This window comes from Leguminivora glycinivorella, chromosome 19, assembly GCF_023078275.1.
Source record: "Leguminivora glycinivorella isolate SPB_JAAS2020 chromosome 19, LegGlyc_1.1, whole genome shotgun sequence".
NCBI lineage: Eukaryota > Metazoa > Arthropoda > Insecta > Lepidoptera > Tortricidae > Leguminivora > Leguminivora glycinivorella.
In genome coordinates this window covers 13020774-13038705 of record NC_062989.1, presented here as the reverse complement: position 1 = coordinate 13038705, position 17932 = coordinate 13020774, and the positions used below count along the sequence as shown (strand labels likewise).

Genomic DNA, 17932 nt, shown 5'->3' with positions numbered 1-17932 from the left:
TGACATAGATTTATGGCTCGAAAGTGACACTTAACGCCAGTCTACAAATAATCGATGGCAACAAGGCATTTTTTTGTGGCGCCATCTATGTGTGGTGTAGTGTATGCGCGTTCTTAGGCGGTCGCATTTTAATGTATGGGATGGTATGATCTTCTTATATTTAATCAATGGTTTTAGTACTTTGTCTAAGCAATAATATTTTTTAGCCTTTTGCATTTTTTTGGGAAAACTATGTAGATTGGCGCAGCCTGAAAATGGTCGAAGGTATCTAATGAATGAATAATTAATTTTATCATTTCTGTGTCATCTTACTCTTATCGTATATTTTCTTTTGACTGTTAAAGGGTTAGATTAAGTTAATGGCTACTCGGTCAAAATAATTTAATGAATTCGTGTATTTTTCTGTTTATATAAATCAGACATGATATGAATAAATAGGGGCTGTGCTATTGTTTTCAAATATAAAATAATTTTATGTGGTTTAATGTTTTTAAACTCTATTAATAGTCTGTTATTAATGTAATATTTTGTGGACATTCCTGTAATCACAATTATCTTGTTGGAATAAAGTGTGGTAAAGGTCACAAGCGTTTTTCTACAAATTATTCTCTACGTAATCTATTGCAATTTTCATAGAAGAAAAAAAATCTATAAGTTGAAATTACCCTCCAGTCGAAATGGTCCCCTATACCTATTTATAACTAAGTTTTGAAAACTCACATCCGACGGTTCAAGGGCGGCATTGGCATGCGATTGAGTCCCGTTTATTATATTAAGTAAACTTGATGCTTTTTGAATAGGTGTTAGGTTCAAATGGGTTCAATTTAGGTTCAAAAGTAATGGTAACTTATCATATTTAATTATTCTTACAAATATTACGTTAACTTTTTACACATTTCGTATGTTTTCATTCGAAGTCCATACTATGACTTTCAAGGAAGGACAAGTAATATTCAACTTTCTTCATACATTTCTTTAACTTGTTCCCATCCAAGGGAGGTAAGTGTTCAGTTCCGTGTTCCGGAAACTTCTTAGAAAACGCTTTATCATTATTCTGTTTCTTCTCATCAGTAGGTTGTATTTTTGATACTGATTTGGCTCTATGTAATACCCTGTAGAGATCTGAGAGAGCTGATTTGCAGTAGTGGAGTTTTTGGTCTTTGCTGGGCCCCTGGAGGATTAAGTAGGTATCATGTTTCATGACTTCTAGACTTGGCGCGTCTGTTTCAATAAGTTCACTCTGAAACAATTAAAAACATTCACTACCAGACAAAAAAATGAGAACCCAGTCGTAAATTATAACCCTGTGGCACTGATCCCATCGCGAGCTAGTATAAGACACAGCGATGTTTATAGCTACCGCAGCGGTGAGCTAGTGTGTCTCTTTTATTAGCAGGACTGATTATCTTTTGTTTGTGTTTATAGCCGATAGCTCATAGTTTACTAGCCTGCGGTGGGACCAGTGCCTGTATGGCAAGAACCCGCCCAGCTCTAACAATAGGCTCAAATTTCTTTCGGCGTTAGGTGGATAATGCAAAATATAATCTAAAAATATAGATAATACTAGAAATATAGGTACCTGTAAACATTTCTGGACAACTGACTCAACAGCCAAAGCAGGATCATCAAAGTTGGCATTGGAGTCCAAATTGGCACACACATTGAGGACATATGTTGCCCATTCTAGGGGTTCTATGTCTCCGTTGAAGTATCTCATCGTAAATGCGTAGGATGCTATGACATTTGTTATGTTGAACTTTATGGCTGGGGAGGGTTGCACAGTCTGTAAAGAAAAAATGTGTAAATAAATATAACAAAATATACATTTTCCATTGCCAATACTCCGAAAATCTCACTAATCATCATGGTGTGCCTTTAGGAAAGACTTGGGTCTTCATATAGTTACTCTCAACTCTCAACCATAAATCTCTAATTTTATGTTGGCTCAAATTTTAAAATTAACAGATAACTATATCAGTCCAGTGGCCCATTTCTCGAAAGGTACAAGCCTTGTATTACAAGTGTGTTTCCATGACAACCCATATGATTTGACAGTTCGCGCACTTGTAATACGAGGCTTGTACCTTGCGAGAAACGGGCCCCAGATCTACTGAATTACTTACAGTCAATGAATCTAAAGCCGGAACCTTCTTTAGCTCTGGACACTTTTTCAGTGCTTCATTTTCTTCTTCATTTATTTCCTCCACCTTTTTCTCTTTCTTTCTAAACATCCACCACGGCTCCCACTGCGGCATTATATCCCCAACATCACCTTTATTTAAAAGAGCCTCAAATTCATTCCGCTCATCTTCTGTCAACGCTCCCCATAACTGATCAGCATCATTTAAATTTAGTCCTTTAATCCTTTCATGAAGATCCTCACCCTCTTCATCATCCGAGTCCATATTTTCTAGCATCTCCTCAATATCATCAGTGTCTATATCTTGCTCATGCATCCGCTTTAGTATATCAATCATTTTGCGCTTAGATTCATCGTCAACATGATTTGAAGCGAGTTCTTCTGTCACGCAACTGCGGTAGAAGTTTTCGGAGCATTCTTGGTGTTTTTCAGATCTGTAGCAATCTAAGGAGCAGTATAATACTTCGCAGCGGGGACAGCAGTATTTACTTGGGTTCTCAGTACACCTAAAATCAATTGTTATTTTTTATAAATGCATTTAGTATGCTCGAGTTCAGAGCCGACAAAACGGTGGTTACAAACCTACAAGAAATGATGAAATGTAATACTTACAGTCCACAGATTTTGAAGCTTTGTACGTTGGAAGTTTCTTCAGACATTGTGAGTATTTATTACTTTGGCTTGCCTACTTGAAACCGAAGTCCGTATTCCAATATAAAACAATTTTTCTGCCGGTAAACACAATAAAGCGCAAGCATGGGAAAGGAAATGGAGAAATGTCAGGTCAGTTGTCAATAAATGTCAAAGTTATCAGCTGTTCTTCCGGTACCTTCGAGTTAATGACAAAACTGTCGTATTAATAAACTTCCAACAAATGTAATAGAAAAATAAAAAGCACTTTGGTTCCACGACCCCATCTTGTCATCTTTTACTATAAAATGAATAATAAATGTATTAAAAATAATACTTGGGTGACTAAATTTAAGAAGCAGCACAAGTAGACTATTAAAACGTAATGATTCAATGCTCTTTGAAGCAGCAGACAGTCGAGCGCTTTTTAGTTTAGCTTAAACAGGAATTTGCTAAGAAACTGACAGCTGTCATTGTCAAATAAGCGCAAAAGTGGTGGACGCGGGTGAAGAGAAATTAAGCATTAAACAACAAAAAGTAGAAAAACTCGCATCGTGAGACCTTAACTAATAAGATTAGATTGTAGTATTATAGTTAGGAAATGGCAGAGCCAGAAGTAGTGGAAGATTTCTTTGGAGTTTATTTATTGTACAACATAAACCCCAAATACAAGGGCCGTACATACATCGGCTACACAAGAGACCCAAATAGAAGGATAATGCAACACAACAGAGGGACATGGGCTGGTGGTGCACACAGGACTAGCAACAGAGGCCCATGGTATAGTAATAGTTTGTTCATTTGTTTACATAAATTAGCTTATCTAAAGTTGTCTAAAGTAAGGTTGTTCTTATCAGTGATTCTTGTTATGTTACTTTATTCCACTGTTTCTATTTTTATTTGTTTTAGGAAGATGGTCATGATAGTCCACGGTTTCCCGAACAACATATCTGCTTTGAGGGTAAGTATTAAAAAGATCAGCTGCAGTTTTTTTTTGCTAGTTTTATGTGCAATTGTGCCTATTAGTCACTAGGTATACTAAGTTCTGACTCTAGTAGAGCTTCGGCTCTGCCTAGTCAGAGAGAATTGAAGGAAAATATTTTGCAATAGGTACTTAACTATAACATTTTGTAATACAGCAAATCTTCTTCATAGTTTGAATGGGCTTGGCAGAACCCAACAAAGACAACAAGACTGCAGCACTTGTCCCTAAAGAGAGTTCCTAGAAAGGAGACTGAGTTCCGCTTCCAGCTTCGAGTTGTCAGCGAAATGCTCAGGGTTGGGCCGTGGTGTCGTCTGCCTCTCACCATCAGGTGGCTGGAGAAAGACTTTTATGAAGAATTTCCAGTGAGTGTACAAAAAGGAAATAAAATACTGATAACCTTGTAAGACCCAATGTACATTACAATGTACATAGTTGTTGCAATCTAATTTGAATCTTTTGTGAACCAAATAAAGTAGCATTTCTATTGTCTCATTGATTTGTATTGAAACAAACATAATTCTTACCAATTTATTTACTATGGCGGGTCTTACTAGGTAACCACTTATGGCTAGTTTGTCAAAATACTTAAAGTATTTTTAATTTATTTTTAGCCGGAAAGAGAACCACCTTCTCATATGAAAATTTGCCACGGACCAGTGAAAAGCAAGAATCTAAGGAAATCCAAGGACACCCATGCAACCCACACAGAATGCCTCCTTTGCTCCGGCTATATTACCAGCGCTAACTCCAAACTGTCCTGTTTAAACCCTCACTGTGACCTTGTATCTCATATAACATGTCTTGCCCAGTTATTCTTAGAACCCACTGAATTTGTTCCCATACAAGGACAGTGTCCTTTTTGTAGTACAATGCTCAAATGGGGTGACCTAATAAGAAAAATGAGAGGTTGTGGTCAGGATACACTGAGCCAGGAAGATGACAACTGTAGCAATGATGATGATGAAATTTTGTCACAAGACAGAGCTTTTGTTGATAATAATTCCATTTGGTTACAAGACTGTGATGAGTTATGACGAAAAATATACAATATGGGCTTGAGTGTAACACTTTTTTTTCCCACATCCCGGCGTTCAGTCCGTTTATAGCATAGGATAGAGGTTTTCCTCTAAATTCCGTATCACATATTAAAAAAAAAATCTATTTACCTAATGAGTGTTGCATTGGATGAGCACCCATATTTTGATATTTAGGAAAACATAAGAAAAGCTGTTTTTATAGTTTAACACTAAATAAAAATATCTTTCTCTTTATGGAACAGTGATGTTCTTGACTTTTGGAAGGCGTAAGTGGAGCCATGAGTCATAGTTATATCGACTTAATATGTTAGTAACCCGATTAAAATATTTTTAAATATGAACCTTACAGAGTCCCTTTTGAAACAAAAAAAAAAACATAATTTTAATATTATTTTTATTTTCTTAGATTACTTATACTTTTACTTAAAACTACACACTTATAAACAAAAATAAATTATTAGGTACAAATAACACTACTTAGATCAATAATTTGGCACATCAAACCACTGGTACCGCCGCTCACCGTTCTTGTCATATTTGGGCTCCAGGCATTTTCGGTTGAACCATCTAAGTAAGAAACAAAAGAAGATTTTAGCTTTTACCTTTAAATCATATCTTAATGTTAAGAGGTAAGGGGATGGGGGAGGAGCTCTTTCAAATGATACACCGCTTGGCCTAGTAACTAGAATTTTGCCATTAGCATTTCCTGTGTGCGTAGCCGAATGCACAAACGCTCACGATAATATCTCTTTGGTAGCTATCTATCTCTATCGCTCTGGCTCTTGCGCCAATGCGCGACAGAGCCAGACTACATTTCGGTGGAGTTTCGCGTCGCAGAAATGCCATTCGGCTACGGGGCATGTACTTAGTCAATAAATTTAAAATAAGAGGGGTGGAGCCATCTCAACGTGTATTAAGATTTCCTGAGGTTTCCGAGGTATGTTTTCTTCTATGCGTCCACGGGCAAGTTTGTCGCCGGCAACTTTTTGCAGTCGATCCTTTGGAGTGCCGGCCGGCCGATGATGTCAATTAAATTTGAAATTTGATTAAATAGAATAAAATCAAAATTCCAATGACTCAAAAATCTGTCTGACATGTGCTAGTGTGAAATTGCGCACTCAAGTTAGGTACTTACGTGTGCGCGTACCCTTAGACTTTCATTTTATACGGAGTTAATTATATTTAGTGACACTGATTGTCCTTTCTTAACGCAGCCGGCGACAGGGTAGTCCTCTCCCTTGAAGTAGACAGTTCCGATCTGGTTAGCGACCTTGCTCTTATTGGCACATGCGGAACTTCTCACACTTGTATCGTAATGTACCTACTATAGTGATACTGACCCTCCTTTCTTAACGCAGCCGACGACAGGGTAGTCCTCCCGGTAGCACTCTGTCCCTAACGCGTTGAAGTAGACAGTTCCGATCTGCTTGGCGACCTTGCTCTTGTTGGCTGCGGCCGCGCGCAGGCACAGCCGGAACTTCTCGTCGCATTCGCAGTTTAATCTAATGAGGTAACACAAATATATACTAACTTACTAAGTAACTAACTACCGGGGTAAGTAGTTACTTAGTTACTCCATAAGAAAAGACTAACATGTAGGTATAAGCTCTTGTCAATCGCGATGAAGCTCGAATTTTACAAATCTAACATATAATTATTAGATAAAAATCAAGGCAAGCGACATTGTGTGGTGTGGGATACGATTTACATGGTCTATGTATTTTGATAACGGACCAAATTAAGAGGGCAGCAACCAAATAATTCGATTTCAAATTAGGTAAATGTATATTACGAGTATGGTCTAGCTAGATTCATAATAAAATTATGTACTAGCTGCAAAATTACATGGAGAAATTATGAAAGTAAGTATTCATTGATAAATTCGCCATGAACTTTTGCAGCTGATAGTACCTACACGCCAACGTCAACCTGTTTAAAGCATGACCAGAAATATATGACTACGCGCCATGTTGCGGAATTTCATTAGAACTATTTTCTTCATACTAAACTGAACTGTCACCCCATACATCAGAATAACAGCGCCCTCCTGACAATAGTCATATATTTCTGGGCTTTAAGTAGATTGACGTTAGCGTGTACATAATTATGAATTAACTCTAGACCATACTCATAAGTGTTATTATTCTTGCCGGTGAGTAAAGTTCGACGGCTCGCGCGTGATTCGTCTCTCCCAGGCTCGCGGCGGTCCGTTGACAGTGCCAGGGCTGCTATACTTGGTCTGTTAGAGTCTAGCTAATGAAAGTTGAGCCCGAAAAAACGTGGCAATTTCAAAAAAATTGGAGCTGGCAACACATTGATAACATGGTTTCTTTTTTATTATTTCTAATTTATTTAGGTACATCACTTACTTTACTAATTTTTATGGTGTTATTCATTATTATTTATAGATTTTGCTGTTAACTTTTACCGAAATTCGTTAAAGTGACAGTCACACTTACAGATGACAATCGATGATATGATATCCAGAGTTGCTGTTTTAAAAAAATACTGGATTCAACTTTCACTAGCCAGATTCTACACAATTATACATACCGAGTGTAGAACGCGTTGTTAGTTAGGTTGTGCTTGGTCTCGCCAGCTGCTATATAATCGGGGCAGTTATCGTGGTCTCGACAACACATGTCCGTCTCCCTAGAAGGTCCCAAGTCGTCGTATCCATCCGCTATGTTTCCTGCGCCGCACCATTTTGTACCTTAAAGCGCGTAAAAAGGTTAAATTAAATAGCGACTGGCGATAATAGATGGCAGTGTCTTTCGTAATAACCACAATACAAAGTTAAAAATTTTGAAAAATCCCAGACCCGACATATTTACTCAGGGGACCGATTTTCTAAAACTAAAACACTCCCGACTTATTCAGCTTTCGGTTCATCCGCGTTCGAAAGCTACGATGCCACTAGACAGACCCCGTCATTTTAATCCTTTTGCAATCTTAATCTAAGTCAGTAAGTCTTAAGCGCAGGACTTTGGAGGAGAGATGAATGTCGACAAGAAACAGTTTGGTTGTCGCACAGTCCGTGTATTTCTTCGGATTAGTCTACAAGCTGACCCCTAGGATCCACCTTCCGGAATGAAGCGAAGATGAGGTAAAATCCGTGAAGAAACAACAGATTTCATTGAAGAATACATTTTTTGTCTGTCACAATCGATGGGGCGAATTCTACTAATTAAACGAGTAAAGGTGACATGGCTGTTAAGATTCGACCTAGTGGCTTCGCGAGTAGTGACCCTGCCTTGTCTTTCTAAATCCAATGGTCCCTGGGTTTAAATCCCGGTAAAGACTGGTTTGGGGCTAAGTCGATATCTTCGGTCCATTGTCCCTAAAATACACTTAATTTAGTGTTATGGCGGTAGGTATTTTCGAGCGAGTGAAACGAATTATTTGCAAACCAAAATAATTGCATGTTTCGCTAAGATAGCCATGTCACCGTCCAATGGTTTATCGAATCTATTAGGCCCTTGATGCCATTGTGACTGAGCATTAATTGTTTTAATTGGGTTAAGGTCTGATACCAGAAATCGACGATACTTAGAATAGTCGGAATAGTTTTTTTTACCATTAGGTACTTAGTTATTATTGTGTCGTCTGCCGTCACGCAACGCGCTATCGTGAACTCGCGGGTCCGAAAATACCTCTATTATGTGAACGCTCGTTGACAGTTATTTTGACAGAGTTAAAAAACTACCTACAGCGCCACCTCTCGGGAACTTGGGTTACTGATTTATACAAACGTCTAGTTATTTATGTACCTACTAGCTTTTTCCCGCGGCTTCGCTCGCGTTGGAAAGAGACAAAATGTAGCCTATGTCACTCTGCGTCCCTTCAACTACCTCTACTTAAAAAATCACGTCAATTCGTCGCTCCGTTTTGCCGTGAAAGACGGGCAAACAAACAGACACACACACTGTCCCATTTATAATATTAGTATGGATATATAAGTAAGTATAAGTAAGGATTTCGGCGGTAATTTTGGATTGCGTAAACTGTTTTTTTTATTTCAGATTCAGATTTAATAATTTATTCTAAAATTCTTAAATTCTAATTAAGTGGTGAAAGTTCTAATAAGTGGTATTTGAAAGAAAATACTTTGAAAATAATAAGACATTTGTAAACTAAGATAAAAAGTGCTTGCATATACGGTTAAATTACAAACAGTTCACAAAAATTGTTTTATACAGCTGTAAAAAAAAATCACTAAGTACATCTACTTCAGAATAATTTTCCTAGAAAATCCAAGAATTTTTTTAAAGATTCTTTTCCACTTTTTATTGTTTAAGCACTTTGTCGGCGTGATTGATAAATACATATTGGTAGGTACCAAATTACTCGTTTCGAAACTTTCTAGTGCTAACGGTTACTGAGATTATCTGCGGACGGACGGACTATAAGGGTTCCTAGTTGTTAACTACGGAACCTCAAATAATAACAAACCTGGATAAATAAGACTGAATCTCTCTTCGATATTCACTTCGTCGCTATCTTCTATCAGACCTCTTTCCCGCAAACTCGATAGATTCACATCATTAATGACCCAACTGGTACTCGATTCAAACATAATTATTACAAAAAGGCACGAGATTGCGAACATTTCTATAAACCCAACTGGTAACGTTCAGAGAAGTAAGAAGAATGAACGGAAAGCGATATTGTCTTTATTTATATTAACTGAAAAGCCTGAAGTGAATTAAAACACAAGGAAGTCTTTGCAGCCTTAGTTTATGTAGCCTCCTGCAGGGCATTATCTGCTCTCGACGAATACTCAGTAACACAAGCTCGACAATACATCGTATAACATGACCTCTAGATCTTACAGACCTTAATGTAATCGGAGTTCTATCTAAACTGGTTCGTAAGCATATTCTCGCGTGCTTGGCAATGGAAATCTTATCACCGTATGGGTAAATTCCGTCTGAAAACCTTAATGTTCGACATTGAGGAGTTGGGCGAAACTTCCTTTGCGATATGTTTTACAGAAGGAAATTTACATAAGAATTTGCTGTCGGTATTTACTAGCATAGGTTCCTCTTAACTTTTTTTATAATATACCTAATTATATCATTCTTCCGCATTTATAACTTAATTCAGATAACCCAACTTGAATAAGGGCATTTACAGAATTCGGGACCCCCCTATATTATTAACGTACTTATGCTAATATAGGGGACAAAAATTAACTCACTGCCAGCTTTGTGACGATAATTACAGGCATGAAATCTCAATAAAAATATTGTTTTTGTGTTAATTACATAATCTTTAAGCGACAATCTACATTCAGAATGCGAAAAAAGTATTTATTCAGACAGATTTTACGTGACAGTGAGTTAATTTTTAACCCCCGACGCAAAAACGACGGGGTGTTATAAGTTTGACGTGTCTGTCTGTGTGTGTGTCTGTCTGTCTGTCAGTCTGTTTGTCCGTCTGTCTGTGTGTGTGTCTGTCTGTGGCATTGTAGCTCCCGAACGGATGAACCGATTTGGATTTAGTTTTTTTTGTCTGAAAGCTGTGTAATTGTTAAATGACTTACGCTAATTGGGGGGGCCCAAATTCTGAAAATGCCCATAAAACCCACTTTATTTATATACTCTGTACTTACAAGTATTTACATTCCTTGTTTTGCGTGGTGAACATTTTTGTTTCACTCGGTGGCAAACATTTGCTACGTGCCTTGAAACCCTCGCAACGCTCCACACCACACTAACCACTCGCTGCGCTCGCACATTTCTCTCGCTTGCTCGGGTATCAGTATTGGTATGTGCGGGTGAAAACTTTGCCCCTTTTAAAACAAATAACTAATCTTGGGATATTTGGTACTTTTGGGTCAGGTAGGGAACATTTCGGGGGTAGTCCTTGGCAGGATTATTATTTTTCTCTAATATATATGTTAATATATTACTGTTTATTTAAGGTTAGATACATTTAGTTTACATATTCAGGTTTTTTAATTAGTTTATTTTAAGATAGTTCTTAATAATCAATGTATATTTTCCTGTGGTACTAATCTTTGTGTTAGTGTGTGGAATAGCAGATGTAACTGAACCTAAATTAGACTTTTTACGGGAAATCGTGCATGACGCCCATCACGAAAGGGCATTATTGGCATTATTCTTGTACTGCATATGCATAAGAATATCCAATCCACTGTCTCCGTCTATTGTTAGTATCATATTATTGTTGTAATCGAACGAGTTTTAAAGGTATGCAAAGTAAGTAGGTATTAATACCTACTACGGCTAGTACACATGCTTGTATTACAAATTAGACATGCAGGGTGCATTGGGGTGGTTTCGAAATTCACATAAAAATCACCATTATTTCCGTCATATCAAGATCCCCGTTTCGAAATTACCCGAGCATTTTTGTGCTTCGAAATTACCTCAATGCACCCTATACATTTTAGCTATCCAGTCTATCCATTTATGCCCGCACTTATATCCGCTAGTAAAGAAATGTATACATACATACATACATTTACGCCTCTATTTACAAAAGGAGTAGGCACAGCACATGAATGTATAAACAACTTTCAGTGCCACTCATTGTAGCAGGTTGAAAGGAACCGAAATTGTGATATCACAGTGACAAAAGTTAGCTCTTCCAGAATGTACCTACTATCAGCTGCAAAAGTGCATGGCGAATTTTTCAATGAATCCATACTCCATACTAATATTATAAATGCGAAAGTAACTCTGTCTGTCTGTCTGTCTGTCTGTTACGCTTTCCCACTTAAACCACGCAACCGATTTTGAAGAAATTTCGAACAGACAATCTTTAGACCCTGAGACAGAACATAGGCTACTTTTTATTTCGAAAAAAAGGGATGAAGGGGTTGAAAAAGAGGTTGAAAGTTTGTATGGGATTTCTTAACACTTTCGAAACCGGGCTCTACGCGGCGCTACGACATTTTCGCTACATACGGGTTTCCCCATGTAATCGGCTACGCTTCTACGAGCGGTGTGCCCGACAGTCGGGTTCTTGGTAGCGAAAGTGTTAATTTTAAAAGATAAAACCATGAAACTTTATATTTTAGCACTTGATAAGAAATCATTGAACATCTTGATAACGGATAGGGATAGGGATAGGGATAGGGATAGGGATAGGGATAGGGATTGGGATAGGGATAGGGATAGGGATAGGGATAGCGATAGCGATAGCGATAGCGATAGCGATACGGATACGGATACGGATACGGATAATATGGGTATCGTTAGAGGGATACGGATAATCGGTCGGCGGTCTCTTAATGTGCTCTAAGACGATCGTTGTTTGCTTGCATGAAGATTACGTTTGCGATAAGTATAAGCAAAATGTAAAAATTTTTAAGGGATAAAAAAGTACTTTTTACCCACCGATCATAGTGTCGAAATACGGGCTATGTGGGATGTTTATAAAGGTTTCCCCAGTGTATATAAAATTACCTACGCTGTGGTCGATGTGTAATATTTCTACAATCATTGCAAGCAAAAGTATTATGTGCAATCGAAATAATCGCAGATAAATATACCTACAGAGAAACCTAAGGATCCAAATGAAAATCTTAATGAATACTTTTATTACGCGGGCGAAGCCGCGGGTAAAAGCTAGTTCATTCATAATTTCTCCGTGCACTTTTGCAACTGATAGTACCTAAGAAAATTTTAGCAACTTTTTCAGTCGACAATAAAGGTAATGAAGGGAAGAGGCGAATTTCGAACATTAAATGCAATAAAATATTTAGCAGCTGTCAGGGCTAACCCGCATGTAATGTCGGACAGTACAATTTATTGCCAACCAGTTGATTTTTGTACTTCCATATCATGTTTAGGTACAGTCAGCAGCAGAAGTTGCGTAGCGGGCAAGGTGTTCAAAATGAACTTGACACGATCTTATTTTTAAGACAATAAGAGCGTATTAGGATCATTGTGAACACCTTGCCCGCTACGCAACTTCTGCTGCTGACTGTACCTAAGCTACACCAAAGACATGTAACTCCGTACCTATAGACGGATTTACTTTGACAGTAACTCTCTATAATACTCGATCCTCTTTGGCTACCTACACATTTCATTTCCTATCTATTATTTAGGCATATAGTTAACCTAAGCTCTAGGGGTGATGTCTCCCATAATCCCCTCCCCCTCCTGTTAGCGCATGTTATCATAGTTTTATTGAGACTGACGTACCCTTTTTGACCCCCGACGCAAAAACGACGTGGTGTTATAAGTTTGACGTGTCTGTCTGTCTGTCTGTTTGTCTGTCTGTCTGTGTGTGCGTCTGTCTGTGGCATCGTAGCTCCCGAACGGATGAACCGACTTCGATTTAGTTTTTTTTATTTGAAAGCTGTGTTAGTCTGGAGTCTTCTTAGCCATGTTTCATGGTGGCTCAGGTCGCGGTCGGGGTTTTTTTTCAAAATTTTAATTTTGTGGTTATTTTACGTTGGGGAAATGCATTTACGCATGCCACCCGGTCCGGGGCAAGTCCGGGGGAACCAGGGGCGATGGATGACGGACTAACCAGTTTAGGACTACCGTCTAAAACCACCAACGAATTCCGTCTCCGCCTTGGGTGGAGTGCCGCAGGGTCACTATTAATTTTATTTTCCCCTCACTAGCTCGGAAACACGTGTTTTGTCCTTTAATACCAGCGGGTAAAAACGCATTTTATCCACTAGTGGGTAAAGTAATTTGACCTTGAATAGAGTCAAATAAACTGCTTTAAAATTGATAAAAGTAGGTGAATCTAGAAATAAAGATGATTTACCAGCTATGGAACTACTGGAAGCAGTGATAAACGCATTTTTTGCGTTGTAGTTTCCTCGCTATAGTGAGGGGAAAAGTTTTGTGTTACACTCGGGTGCAAATGTATTTTACTTCTCGTGTGTTAAAAAACTCGCAAGTTCAGGATTCTATTCTCGAACCACTCGCTTCGCTCGTGGTTCAACTATAGAATCCTTTCACTTGCTCGTTTTTCAATTCCACACTCGGCGTTAAAATACAACTTTGCCCCCTTGTATAACAAATAACTATTATGCATTCAACGTAACGTACCTGAGCCATTTTTTTCAAAGTTGTCCACCCCACTTTCTTTTGGATTTGGTATTTTTTATGTGGTTTCCACTCAGAATCGCGAGCTCTTTCAATCCTGATAGGAGAAAAAAAGTGTCCCAAGGTTTTTTCCCCATTCCGTTACCATTTTTTCATACATTTTGTATGGCGATAACGGATTGGAAGGTTCGAAAAAATGTATGGAAATCTTGGGACATTTTTTTTCCTATCAGGATCGAAAGAGCTCTCGATTCTGAGTATGAATCGCGTAAAAAATACCCATGTTACAAAAAAAGTGGGGTGGACAACTTTGAAAAAAAATGGCCCACCTAATTATTCGAGTGTCTGATGAAAAACCGACCCTGACTTTCTTGTCCTTATCAGTTGCGTCCGTACGGTTATGAAATCTTCCTATGGTGTTTTAACGTAATATTTATTTACTTCTTTGTTACGTTAATATTTGTTATCTATGACTATTTTGTGCTCGAATTTATTTGTTCTTAGGTCCTACCTAGGTAGTCTAGGTACTTATTTTTCCTATTCCCATTTTCGCTCATTCATTTAATTATTTTATGAGTCAATTGGGGGACATCGGATGTCGGAGCGATAACCAATACTTGCCAATACATTACAGGCGTCATCTTGGATTTCTTCCATTGAAATCCTTCCGACTTCCGATATCGGATCGGATAATGTGAAAACGAACTAAGGGTTCTTTTTGTACCTTTTTGGTACGGAACCCTAAAAATGACTGAAATAAACAGTTCAAATAAAAATAAAAAAATTAGTCACACAGCATAAATAAAGTGATGATTTCTGTACCTTGTCGCTTTAAATCGTTTGACAATTTCGTATGACATTTCAAACAAGACGTTAATGTGACAAGGTATTGAAATCATGACATATTTATGCCGGTGACTGTACCTATTTATGTGTGTTGAGTAATTTTCATGTTTATTCTATTTATAAATTTTATCATCTAATGAATCATAAATATGAGTACTACATCATTTGCATGTTGCCTGCCAATTATCTTGAAGTTATCTATTAAGAGGACCTGCAGTGATAACAAGTCCTTAAGGAATGACGTTTATCGATTGATTAGACGAAGTTTAGGAGGTCCACAACACGAGCGGTGGCGGAAAAAACGAGTTGGTCAAGTAACGAAAACAGAGCCACTATCATTCTACCATCGTCGGCTTTTAGACACACGGACGGTTCCACCCTCGTGATAGACGGCGTCCATATTTCCTAGCTCATATTAACCCAGCAACCTTAAAATGTAATACAATAGTACATTACATCAGAGGCCGGGAAAATGAGGATTTCCGGTCAAGTGGGTATATACGGCCGAGCGAGCGTGCGAGCGAGGCCGGATAGGGATACGAGGCCGGGAATCCGTTTCACGCCGAGGCATGTATAGTGCTTTTCTCAAACATACAATGAAATAAAAAAAAATGCTCTAAAGGACAATATTTTATAAAAAAAAAGTTACTTTGCAGGCCTAGGCCTAAAAAATAATATGAAATCTCTTTACAGTCCTCTCGAGTTGTTGCGCCCAAAAAGCGATACTTCCCAGCCCATTTTAAGGAACGTAAAGACAATATTTCATTGCATGTTTGAGAAAAAATACTTACACATTAAATTTATAAGATAAGCTTGCTTGAGTATTCACCCAATGGGTACTATCGTTTTTTTTTGCTCACCAGTTGGCGCCACTGTTGAGTAAGGTCCAGATATATAGCTGTCATAGTTAAAGGCGATATAAGATCGACGTCGAAACAAAGTTTTAAATCTCATTAATTAATTATAAATAATATCTAGCTAGATTGTTCACAAGCGCGGATCCAGCTTCGTGCCCAGGGGGGGGGGTCACGTGGTATAAATGCCCAGGCCCCAGGGGGGGTCACGTGGTCTATTTGTATGGCCAACCTAGGCTCCAGGGGGTGTGTAATGATTGGTATAACTTTTTTTGGTATAGTAACATTTGATATAACAACATTTGGTATATATTTAGAGGGTATAATCACTCATTTGACATAATTAACATTTGGTATAACCACAAAATATCTACTTTTATTTTGTATAATCATTATTTCGTATAACACTTATTTATAATAATCTTGGTATGGTATAACTATCTATTGATATACGACTAGTATAATATAACTAGCAAACAGTATAAAACATTTCATGAATTAATTTTATTCTTTTTTGAAGGGATCACAGTTCTAACCTAACCTAACCTACTTTTCTGATAGCAGTACATATGTTTAAGGGTCACAGTTCTAACCTAACCTAACCTGTTTGTCTGGTAGCAGCGCGTTGTGTGTAAGGGTCACAATTCTAACCTAATCTACTTTTCTGGTAAATGATGGATCTAATTTATTGTGCAATTCTAACTGTGCTTTAGAAAGAATTTGTGTTATACAATTTATTTATTATCGGAAATAAGCATTATATTCAAAGTATTTTATAATAAATGTTATTCGAAAAAATGAACATTATATTAAATAGGTAACAATTATACAATTTGTCAGTATATTATTTGTTGTTATATGATTCAATAATTATATCAAATGATCGTTATAACGACTAAAAACATATCAAAAAAAGTTATACCGATCGATACGCACCCGGCTCCAGGGGGGGGTCATGACCCCCATGACCCCCCCCCCCCTGGATCCGCGCATGATTGTTCATTGTAAATAACTTATCATCATATTTTTGCGCCTTTTTTTCTTAATTACGCTTTCAAAGCGTTCACATTCATCGCCAAATAATCCATATGTGCGATCATTTCACGAAGGAGATCACTTTTCAACAGGTAAATTGAAGAAATTGTAATTTATGTCACGAAGCCCGCCAAAACGAGTAGTAGTAGTAGTTCTATGGACCTCACGCGACAGCAGCGCCCCTAGCGGCAAATTCATATAGTCAGGGACCAAACGACCTCTTTTACAAAAAGTCGTCGACATCTCTTCTAAATACCTAAAACAGGTATGGATGTGTTCCTCGTTATCTCCAGATTACGAATTGACCTGTTTTAGTTTAAGGAGGGGGGGACGGGTTGAGAAAAAGGGGGGAGAAAGATGGCGGCCGACCATCATAGATATTTATTCACATCTCGAGTCCTATGGCACGAATGTGGTCGTGCGAGGTGTCATTTGAAAGCTTATTAAACCTACTTTAATTGTTTTTAAATAACTATACTTATAGAAGTAACCGTTTACGAAATATTTGAAAATATGTGTTTTTTTATCGCGCATGATTTGCACAAGTACTAGAAAAAATGCGTCTAACTCAATAAACAATAACTTTACCGCAATTGATGTTATTATAAAATTTTTGCGTCTATTCATGTTCTTTCTAAAAATATAAGTTTTATTGGTATATGATAATATATAACCATGTAATTACGAATTTGGTTTAGCAGGAGTCACTCTGCCCGGTCGCAGAAATGGGTGCTGACCGTAGTAAAGTATTCAATATTTTTGAGGTCCTATTTTACGGATCCATATGCGAGAGGTATGGTTTCAAAGCTAATTAAACCTACTATATTTTTTTATAAATAACTATAATCATAAAGGTAGCTGTTTAGAAAATATTTGAAAATATGTGTTTTATAGACCATGAGTCGCACAAGTACCTACTGGTAAAAAATGCTTCTTAATTAATAAACAACAACTTTTCCGGAATTGATGTTAATATAAGATTTACGCGGAATTTCGTGCGCTTTCTAATAACATAAGTTTTATTGGTGTATGATATTATATAACCAAGTAATTACAAATATGATTAAGTAGGGGCCACAGCGCCCGTCCACGTATGGATGCTGACCGTCGCCAAATTTTCTATATTTTTCAGATCCTATTTTATTTAACAGGAATCTTTTGAAAGCATATTTATGCGTACTATCATTAGTTCTCAATAATTTTAGTTGTAACTGTAGTAGCTAACAAAATATTTGAAAATATGCATTGGAACCGATGTGAGTAAAACATGCTTCTAGCTCAATGAATTATATTTTTTCCGCAATTGATATAATAACAAAATAAACGGCGAAATGTATGACCTTTTCAAATAATAAGTTTTGTCA

The 17932-nt window shown here is 37.5% G+C and overlaps 3 protein-coding genes across 3 annotated transcripts; 1 reads left to right on the top strand and 2 right to left on the bottom strand.

Moving 5' to 3' along the window:
* Positions 1-837: 837 nt before the first annotated feature.
* LOC125236459 (zinc finger HIT domain-containing protein 2) lies at positions 838-2899 on the bottom strand. The gene is made up of 4 exons (XM_048143269.1): positions 2753-2899; positions 2124-2646; positions 1580-1783; positions 838-1240 (listed from the first exon to the last, which is right to left on the bottom strand). Exons 1-4 carry the CDS (start codon positions 2797-2799, stop codon positions 908-910), a joined length of 1107 nt encoding a protein of 368 aa, XP_047999226.1. The 5' UTR covers positions 2800-2899; the 3' UTR covers positions 838-907.
* Positions 2900-3276: 377 nt separating this feature from the next.
* LOC125236650 (structure-specific endonuclease subunit SLX1 homolog) lies at positions 3277-4820 on the top strand. Its single transcript, XM_048143533.1, has 4 exons — positions 3277-3550; positions 3680-3731; positions 3926-4117; positions 4367-4820. Exons 1-4 carry the CDS (start codon positions 3372-3374, stop codon positions 4787-4789), a joined length of 846 nt encoding a protein of 281 aa, XP_047999490.1. The 5' UTR covers positions 3277-3371; the 3' UTR covers positions 4790-4820.
* A 349-nt stretch (positions 4821-5169) lies between these two features.
* Positions 5170-9452, bottom strand: LOC125236659 (phospholipase A2-like). Its single transcript, XM_048143550.1, has 4 exons — positions 9245-9452; positions 7346-7505; positions 6133-6294; positions 5170-5359 (listed from the first exon to the last, which is right to left on the bottom strand). Exons 1-4 carry the CDS (start codon positions 9399-9401, stop codon positions 5275-5277), a joined length of 564 nt encoding a protein of 187 aa, XP_047999507.1. The 5' UTR covers positions 9402-9452; the 3' UTR covers positions 5170-5274.
* Positions 9453-17932: the final 8480 nt, after the last annotated feature.